This window comes from Saccoglossus kowalevskii, chromosome 6 (genome assembly GCF_978046115.1).
Source record: "Saccoglossus kowalevskii chromosome 6, keSacKowa6.1, whole genome shotgun sequence".
In the NCBI taxonomy this organism is placed as follows: domain Eukaryota; kingdom Metazoa; phylum Hemichordata; class Enteropneusta; family Harrimaniidae; genus Saccoglossus; species Saccoglossus kowalevskii.
This window is the reverse complement of record NC_140646.1, coordinates 33,946,686-33,957,137: the sequence shown is the minus strand read 5'-3', so window position 1 is coordinate 33,957,137 and position 10,452 is coordinate 33,946,686. Positions and strand designations below refer to the sequence as shown.

The 10,452-nt window shown below is 35.5% G+C and overlaps 1 protein-coding gene across 1 annotated transcript; it reads left to right on the top strand.

The window, feature by feature from the left end:
- The first annotated feature begins 3,915 nt into the window (after positions 1-3,915).
- Positions 3,916-9,966, top strand: LOC144352604 (dehydrogenase/reductase SDR family member 1-like). Its single transcript, XM_085500864.1, has 8 exons — positions 3,916-4,084; positions 4,572-4,633; positions 5,867-6,010; positions 6,181-6,260; positions 6,688-6,820; positions 7,167-7,307; positions 7,867-7,936; positions 9,740-9,966. Exons 1-8 carry the CDS (start codon positions 3,973-3,975, stop codon positions 9,847-9,849), a joined length of 852 nt encoding a protein of 283 aa, XP_085356990.1. The 5' UTR covers positions 3,916-3,972; the 3' UTR covers positions 9,850-9,966.
- The last annotated feature ends 486 nt before the right edge of the window (positions 9,967-10,452 follow it).

Genomic DNA, 10,452 nt, shown 5'->3' with positions numbered 1-10,452 from the left:
ATCCACCACGTGTGATAGGTATTTTTGATGGTTAAAAACCTTTCACTTAGGTAACCGAGATTCGGTCGTTTCCACGCTAGGCTGACAAAAGACACACACTAGCTCCATTCATGTTCCCACACGATTCTCTGCCAAGTCCCTGGTTTTCACCCGAGACAGCATTAAATCACTCTTTATTTCTTGTCACTCCTTAACCAATTACAATCAGTATAAGAGACTCCAAGGCCTTGCCTTCAAACAACCAACCAATCACATGAAAGTTTTACACATCATAATCAATTAATTACTCGTCAAGCTATCTAGAAAAACACTACTATATATTGTCAACACTAACTAATATTTATGGGGTAATAGTCTTGCACTAACATTCCACAAAGATACCGCCTTAGTTAGAATCGCAAACAAAATTGGTTTAGGATTACAGCTACTGTATTGTATCTTAAAAACTGCAGAGTCATAAGATGTTTTTGGTTGATTTCGACCAGCTCGCCATCTGGTCTTGTCATTAACCTTTATCAGTATATGTCATGGCAACCACTGTCAAACTGACTGAAATATAAATCATGACACTGTTATAATGCTTTTCAAATTTGTAGTATATGTGTTCCCTCAGACTTCTAATCCATAAGTGATATGGGGTTCAATTATTCAATCATTACAAGCCCGAATCTGGGATCCGTGGTACATCGTGGCCATTCCAGGATGTAAACTTGTTCTTACAATTAAATAAATACAACATTAGTATATTAGGCCCATTTTATATGATATTTCAATTGTGTGCATGCAACGCAAAACTTAATATATTGCCAAATATTTTGATTTCAATTATTTCCATTGGATAGAAAATTTAGTATTTTTTGGCAAATTTGTAATTCATTATTAGTATCAGTGTGTTTAAATTTTTGCAAATTAACATTATGGCATTTTACGTCTGTCAAATAAAGGCCAAATAAATACGTGGAATCATCAATTACTAAGGACCTGGCGTAGAATTGGAAATTACTCCAAATAAACAAATGTCCAATTCGGGAACAGGATAATAGTATATTTGGTTATTGACGAAATAGTAGGGCGCCACCAGACGGTCTGGCTTAACAAGTGCGTCGTGTTTCTCTCATGAAGTTGACGCTGATTGTGCACAAAGGAAGCCGCTCATCCCACCATTGAATGGCGGCACATCGTGCACGTGGTGTTTACAAAGGACGTGCAGTTGATTCGTGGTACATCGTTACCAATAATAAAATGATTCGTTGTCCAACTGTGGACGTGCAACACCAAAGTCCCGCCATTTATTTTTCATGGTTGTTCGACCATAGTCGTCTGCACCAGTATCGCGAGTTCTAAGTTTGGTTTACTATGAGTAAAAACCGCGCAAATTGATTTTACTGCCACTTTACAGCGGTTTTCACACAGACACGACTTAATTCCGTTACCCAATGACTGAAACAATTTCACATCGACCAGACACGCCCCAAAACAGATGACGAGATTTAACAGGATCGGTCAATGCGCATGCGTATAAAACAGCTGGTACTAATATCCTAATAACGTATTTTACACTTGTACAATGCAAAATACATATTTTATTAGGTTGGTTAGCCATCAAGTACCATTCTATGGCACTCAATCCATATATCACCAATACCATAGTACAGAGTTATGTTAACAGCGAATTAAGGTAGCGAGACTATTATTTGCGTTGGAAATTACGATTTTCACATTTATTTATTAATTGATGAAATGCACTATAAACTTTCATCTGATAAAGTCAACATAACATAGAATGTCATGTAAGTTGGTTACAATATAGATTTTCTGAAGGGAAGCAAGGCAGCTTCAGTAGTGTTTTCCCAAATCAACAACACAGGTTTAATCTGTGTGCCTATAAGTTTCAAAGATAAACTCAAGACAAAGCAATGTTAGGATGTGTTATCAGTAGCTATCTTACACACAATGAGTGTTTCCAAACATTTGTGTGGTTTGTCTCCGCCCCTGTTTATTTCACAGATTAGTCATTTGCATATGAATGTGTCAAACACAAGGTCCCACAGCCACTGAAAAAAATCATTGATTTTGGTGTTTTCATCTGCCGATTTTATCGAATTACACCTACTCCATTCCTATATTTTTTGGTTTCCAATAGCCTTATACATTTGAATGTCCCTACAACATGTTAAGACAGACCTTGATGTGAAAACAAATCGCTTGTGCCGATAAACAAGCTTAAAAATCTGTGATGTGACTTCATCAACGATTTCTAGGAGTTTATGTTTTTCAAAATACAAGGTCTTTAACAAAAAATAACGTATACTTATTGTCGTCGGATTAACACCAAATTTTCGCAGCTCTAAGGTTACAATGAGAGGAACTTGAATGTGTCTAGACAAACTATTTCATGGATTATTTACCAATGTGTTGTGGTTTGAGTTGGGGGCAATGCGACTAAAACAGAAATTAAAATTCAGGACACTACTTTTCAAAACGCGTTGCTTGAATAAAACTGACCAGACACATTCAATTTACCAGACTATTGAACAACTAGGAAAAGTGGGAAAAACACTTCTTATCACCAGCATAAATGCGTAATTATTTTTTTACAAAAAAAGTAATTTTTCACTTTTGATTAAGTAACGCAGCGTAGAATGCAGGTACGGACATGGCAAACATGCCTTTGTAAAGCTTGAAGTCTGGCGATTCTAAAAATATATACTTTCCTGGGTCTATTTGTAGTCATTTGGTCACAATTAGAAGATGAAAACAAGCATGCAAATAATAGTCCCGCTACCTTAAAAATAAGACTAATATACTAAATTGTTATTTAATTAATTGTAAGGATGAGATTACATTGTGAAATGGCCACGATGTACCACGGACCATCTGGCCGGTAATGTTAGGGCGCTTACACTGATGGCAAGTCTGTTGGGATTTCGTCACATGACTTTCGCGCTCACCCCCCCCCCCGTTTACGCAATTTATATTTGTTTTCAAGAATTTTTCATCGGAATCGCAACAGACTGCAAGTAAGCCTAGAACGCAGTCAGAAGCACTGTAGTCGTAGAACACACGCTGTACACTCAGTCGAACACGATACCAATCAATTACAAAGAGTATTTGTCCAATATTCGTAACTTGTCAAAGGAGAGCTGTCCGGGTGGATTCCCCTGCATCAAAAACACATCAGTAGCCAGCAACATAAATTAGGAGGCGCTTCTAGTTCAAAACCAAAATCGGGAATGTCATTCATTCACTGGCGAGTTTCCCACTCGTTTACTGCAGTAGGCCGGAATTAGCCAAATAAAGTTATCTTTATGATGCATAGTCCGTAGATAACAATACATTAATTTGTATGACAATACACAGTACATTGTTCTTTTAGAGGGTCTATGATTGTTCTAACGTTACTGGCAAATGCGTGATTAGTGGACACGTGAAAATTGGTATAAATAACAGTCTGCCAGCTACGGCGAAACGACGTCCCCCAGAATAAATCACAAACTCCCATGATGCAATATTATTTAATGGCTTACTGTGGTACTACAAGATCGGACATCCACATTTGGTCACATATGAACGTTCAAATCGGGTTCTATCAAAGTCCGTTTCTCCAGTACTGACTAAAAGAAACATCTACATGTATATTTAACACTTATCTATCGCCATATTACAAACACAAAACACCACCATCACCGTAACGACATGCGACATAAACATAATTTAATGTTTGACATTCGTGTCATCATTGTTGTGTCGGTGTAAAAAAAAAAAATAGGTTCCAAAGACAAAAACAAAATGCTCGTTGTTCAGCTCAAACGCAAACAAACAATCTAGAGAAATAGGCACCTGACCGGCCGATTCGTTGTCTGAGACCTTATTAGTGCGCTAAACCTATCATACAACCTTTGACCGTAAGACGTCACGTTTGGACGACATTTGGATACTTATTGAGCTACACGGATCCCGAGATACAAAATAATGTCACGTCCATTGTTGGGTAAGGTATGCGTAGTAACTGGTGCCAGTCGTGGGATCGGTAAAGGAATTGCATTGCAGCTGGGAGAGGCTGGGGCTACAGTTTACATAACAGGTACGTTTATGTATACATCATTGTCGCTTGTTCTTCCAGGGTCATATGCTTTATTGTTGCTACAGTTTAGCAGCTCTTATTGGCCGCTTAAGCTATTTTTATATTACGCTGGTCGCCCCGCAACGTATACCACGACCAAGAGAGCTGCATAAACTGCAGCAAGCCTTATTGTTATCCTGATTCACTCGCTGCCTTCTATAAATGGAAAGTATGAAGACCGATAGTGAGCTTGACATATTTATAATAATACGTTACTCTGGGACTCGAACGACTGTGAAGAATGGTTCCTTACCCAATAGTGATTTCATGGGGTCACGCAAAGCACCATGGAACAAAGTACGAGTCTAGCGACTGCCCCGAGTGCACAGCTGTTTGTGGTCTTCCTCTGTCGGTTTCCTCTGTTATGATACATCAGAAAGTATAATAGGCTGCACATTAGGCCGTGTTTTGAGAGAGAGAAATGTATATATTGTTTGTAATCTTGTAGGTCGAACCTTTACACCAAATGACACACCATTACCAGGATCCTTGCAAGAAACCGCAAAACAGGTACTCACATTTACTACAACAACATTTATAAGCCAAAACCCTGAAGAACCTCGCCCCACATTATAATCTATATAATCCAGCAGATAGGGTAAATTAATGGACTTGCATGTTTATTTTATATATAAAATATAATAATAATAAAATATTATGGTAGTGTATAAATAGAGAAAGCGATACCAATTTGTACTCTCCCACACTCTTATTGAAAAGAACACCGACAAATGAACAATACTCCATATACAAGTCTGGCGAATTTTGATAAAGGCATTGAATTTGTTACATATGTAGAGTTTAATGTGATATTATATATTAATATGGATTCAAGATATGCAAACAAGAACATTTTGGATCCAAAATTTGAAACTCGAAACTGACATAAAAACTTTGACATAATTTTAATTATATTACATTAAATGGCAAAATGGCAAATATATTAACCATGATATGAAATATTATTATGAATTCAAGAAATAATTTTATTAAAAAAACAAGAGTGGCATGCAATGACCTCTAATGGGTTTTCAAATCCTTTTACTGAATATTTCCATTAGGTCTCATGTATAATTCAGTATATATAATCTGTCAATTTATGGCGACTAATTAACTCTACAATTACTGAATACAGCAACTAAACCATTAAACCCCAGTGTTATATTATAATTATATACTCATATAATTGATTAATCATTGTTTATATCATTTACATTTTTATATATTTGATATATATCACGAATCTACATCCACATTAATACACGTGTACCAAATGTCATGCTTTTATTCGTACAATAATTCATCCTATTATATGCTGTATTTATGTTCTAATTTTGACCAATTTTTGCAATAAAATATAAATTATTTCTGGGATCATGATTTAGATGTTTGCCATATTTAATATATGTATTACAATTACAGGGTTATGAGAGTTTCAAGTTTTTAACCAAAATGTCATTTTTACAGTCGGGGGGTCGTTTTAATGATCATTTGCAAGTTTTTCAATTTTTATTTTGAATCAAAATGTTGGTTATTTAAACCTTCACATAAGAAATCCTTATGCTTTTATCATAATCATAACAATTGCATGTGTTTTGATGGCTTTATCAGATGAACTACAACAGTTCTCGAACAACACTGAACAAGCTACTTTAATGTGGTATTACCGTTAATCAACCTGAATACGTATTAGTTGGTGTGTTACACAGTGTGGCAAACACATAATATTGTCATTATGTTCAGGTCGAAGAACGTGGTGGCACCTGTATACCAGTGAAATGTGATCACACAGATGATAAACAAGTAGAAGAATTATTCGATAAAGTCAAAAAAGAACAAAATGGGCGATTGGACCTCTTGGTTAACAATGCATATTCAGGCGTTCAAGTGAGTGATATGCACAAGGCGATAGTTGTTTTTTTCTAATTAACTATTGAATGTGACCAAGATGGTAATATCGACATTTGTAAAGCCATTGTACATACTGTATTGCAAGTGACGTCAAATACATCACGTGTATGATAATCTAACATTTTATTTGTTTTCCCTTTTTTCAGGCTATGCTCGAAGGTCCAACAAACAAATTCTGGGAACTCGATCCTGGCTTTTGGAACACTGTGAACAAAGTGGGACTCAGGTACCTTTTATAAACATGTAATCAATATTTTTTTTCAGTTAGTCCTAAAACGCTACAGTCGTTGAGTGGGTAAACTTTGCACGCGTTGTATATACTTGTTGCGACGATGCTGTACTTTAATTATATGGTATACCTACATGTATGTGTTTCTGTCGTAACTTAATGTCATTTGAAAGGAAATAAGTATGTTTTTATTATATTGCTGGTATGATTTTTAATGTTCTGGCTTTCATAAATTTGCATGAACTATTCCTGTGATATTGATTAGTGGTGCAGACCAGCTTAACTTTGATAACATCTTTCTATTAAGGAATTACTGAACATCATAACACACACCTTGCGCATTGATATCTTTTCTTCTGAAAACATGTTAGCATTCAGGCTAGCATATCATGTGACATTGTCAGTGTTTACTTTATTTCGTCAGAGGCCATTACGTTGCATCAGTGTTTGCAGCAAGAATGATGGTACCAGCAAAGCAGGGTTTGATTATCAACATCTCGTCACAAGGGGGGCTGATGTACTTTTTTAATGTTGCTTATGGTGTTGGAAAAGCCGGGGTAACTATAATCGTTGCTATTCAGAATTTGAATGAAAGTTACTGTGTTAGCATTTTAGCTCACCGGAGCGTAGGTTCGCTGAGCTAATCCGAAGATGCTGTGTCTGGCCTCTGGATGAATGGATGTGGGCGACTTCTTCTCCAGTTTGACTTGTTGCGTATATGGGTATATGGATGTAATGAATGCCTTTGGATTGTCATTGTATGGATCAATGAAAATAACTGTTTTTAGAGATATGTTATATTCTAAATTACGATCAATTACACAATCAAACAGCAGTTTATTTGTATGATATTGCTTACATCCATTAAGGCACCTTTGTATTTACTGATGTGAACGTTTTTAGGTTGACAGAATGGCACGTGACTGTGCGCATGAGCTGAGAGAACACAACGTTGCGGCTGTTTCGGTGCACCCTGGGGCTGTGAAAACTGAAATGTTCAAGGATATGTTGACTCGAGTCCAAAATGGTGAAAAAGGATATATGGTAATTAAAACAAGTGTTAATTGATTGCATGTAACGCTATAGCATGTTCCTGACTAGTTCCTGATTACAGTTAATTGTGATTAGATTTGTATTTGCTCAATGTGAGATCTCGCATGATGCGTGTAAGACACAAATTAAACATCTACCGCTTAATCGAATAATGTGAATTTGAGTTTCTGTTTTTCAATGTTGAAATGTTGAGATATCCTTACTTCATCTAAACTGACCATCATCAAATGTGTTTATGACATTATTGGGCGTGGAAATACCCAATCAATAGTTTTGCGTTTGTCGAATCCCAATCGATGTTTTTACATCACTCGAACCTTTATGTCTCCTGTTTGAGTCCTATTTCACGCATAAAGCGGGATCTCACTGTGAGCAGAAAATATTCAACTGCAGTTCATCTCAATTTCATACCATTGCCGCGCCATTATCTTTTAGTCACACAAGACATCATTACATTCGTCCATTGTTGCTATTGTTGATGTGCAGTGTTGGAATTGTTGATACACAAAATGTGAATATAGATTTTGAATTTTCTTCTTCATCTTTACAGCCAACGAAACTATTTGAAAATGCAGAAAGTGCCGAGTATAGTGGCAAGGGAATCGTACATCTGGCAAGCGGTAACTAGCGACGTGTTTTATTCTAAATATATAACAAAATTATAATTTATTTTTTCAGCATCCACTATGTAGTGGATCTGAAAAACGCCTGCTACAATTTTGATTTTGTTTTCTTTTTTTGAATATGTTTGTTCACGACCACACCACACCCAACTTATACCTTGATGTTCAATTAACAGTTAAATGAACGTGGATTTACGGGCAACATAGATTTTGGTTTTTGTAGAACGTCCATATCTAGTAAGTCGAACTTTAATTAATAGTTAACCGAACTTCGATTCAATTTGTTATTGTGGTTCAAATTCTACAAACGTGCCAAGTGACTAAAGACATAAATTGCAACAAGCAAGCTTACAACATGGTTAAAATGAATTATGTTGTGTGAATGTTCAAACAACAACACAAATCTAGGTTGTCTGTAACTCGATATTACTAGTTACTAACTTATCTCCGTATACAAGTCATACAACCCAGATGTATTGTGTTAATTAAGGTTAACACCTAATGGTGCATTGATTAAATAAGAGATAATAACTCGAATATGCTTACCACGATTTTAAGTATAGCAACAATTTAAAACAAGACACTTTGCAGCAATCAATAGCACTCGCCTAACATTTATAAGATAAGATAAGATAAGATAGAATTTTATTTGGAATGTACCAAAGAAACCTTGAGTAAAGACCAATAGTAATAACAACAACAAAACAAAACAACATTCAGGACAATGAAACTTACAAAACTAAAACATATAAAACATATAGAAAATAAAATGCTAAGAATGAAAGTATCGTTACTTGAAACAATTATACGAAATAATTCACCTATACTTAAATCTACCAACTTTCGGGCATAGATGTACAGGGCTGCAATCAATCTATGTTCTTTGACTTAATAACTGTTACAATATAAAATAAAATATATGTAGAGTGAAAAAGCAGTAATTTTGCACAGGTTCTTCACCTATCACCTCCCTTCTCAGCTGAGATTGATTACTTCACGCGATACCACCGAAACCTGAGATATAGGGCCTGGTGTAGTAATGGCAGAGATCAGCTCATGCTACCCACTTGACACCATTAATGACAAAGCAAGTTTCTTGCTATATTATGGGCCCCTACGTTGCTGGTACTACACATGACATCTCTGACCTACGTTAGGTATCTAGGTATCTCCTGGCAAAGTTAATACTGTTACTCCTCACTGTTAATACAAACTCCTCTCCTCTAGTTTGTCTGGTAGATTCACCCTGTCGTCTGATGATCATTTAGTAAACCTTATTCTGGGCAGGTTTGGTGCAGTGGGATATCTTGCAACTACATACTGTAATTGGATGACATGTATCAACCCCGTTTTTACATGTCTTGTTTAGATATGACCTTGTAAACTACCTGATGTCACGACCACTATATTTTTGAATAAGTTCTTGATCTAGTTACAATTCGGCGATTTAATAATTGATTATGAATTTTGGTGAGTGTTTTGTTTTCTTCACTTGGCCGTGAAGAAATTATGGGTTGCCATTCTTGATTATAAGTTGTGCATATGTGCTATATTAAATTGCAATTATTGGAATTATTCGCTTTCTCGTGAGCAATCTACTGCTTAACAATAATTACTATATAAGTTTGTATTTCTAGGATGTATTATTAAGTATAAAAGCTAATAAATCTAAACAAGTCTAATTTTAAACTGCGAATCACAATTTGTGTCCACCTTTTTTTGAACTGCAAAATTAGTTCTAAACAAAGTTATCAAACTTAAAAATAAGAATTCTATAATATAAATTCACTTATTTTACAGACCCAAACATTATGAAGAAAACAGGTCGTATTTTGTCATCAGGAGACTTGGCATTGGAGTATGGCTTTACAGACATAGATGGAAAAGTACGACTTTTTAGCAGATATTGATAGGTGCAACACACCAGTGAGAGAATAGTGTGTCTGGCAAACTTTACACATGTGACATGTATCAAATATATACATTGTGTAATAAAGTCTGGTCTTATCTATTTTACAAACTGAGAACTGGATTTGAGGTTTAATTCTGATTTCACATTGTCGCAAATAAGCAGAAAGTGCTGCTTTATTGTCAAAGATAACGAATTGTTTCCCTGACACGTGACCAAAGAGACTTTTGAATATTCAAACATATACGACAGAGTATATGGCCAACATGAAAAAGCTGAAGAACAAATAGTATAAATAAGTGGAGTTCACACCACACTAGCTAAATATTAGCTGTTACGTTAAATGACTAAAATGACCTAGGTAATGTAAACAATTCTCTGCTAAACATAGTACGTTTTTGTCTGACAAATAGACGTTTTTATTATTCAAGACGATGCTAGTGCCATGGGTATTTAATAATGGTTGATGCAGTTACCAGTGATGATTGTAATGGTATTATTGATAACTATATATTTACTATTTCTGATGTTGATCGAATTCCATTAGCTCTGAATATAGGGGTTGAATCCCAGATCAGTAGTGTTTTTTTTAAAACTATATTTA

Coding starts and splice junctions, on each gene's coding strand:
- LOC144352604 (XM_085500864.1), top strand. CDS start 3,973: ATGTCACGTCCATTGTTGGGTAAGGTATGCGTAGTAACTGGTGCCAGT. Junction 4,085..4,571: donor GGCTACAGTTTACATAACAG/GTACGTTTATGT, acceptor GTAATCTTGTAG/GTCGAACCTTTACACCAAAT. Junction 7,937..9,739: donor AATCGTACATCTGGCAAGCG/GTAACTAGCGAC, acceptor CTTATTTTACAG/ACCCAAACATTATGAAGAAA.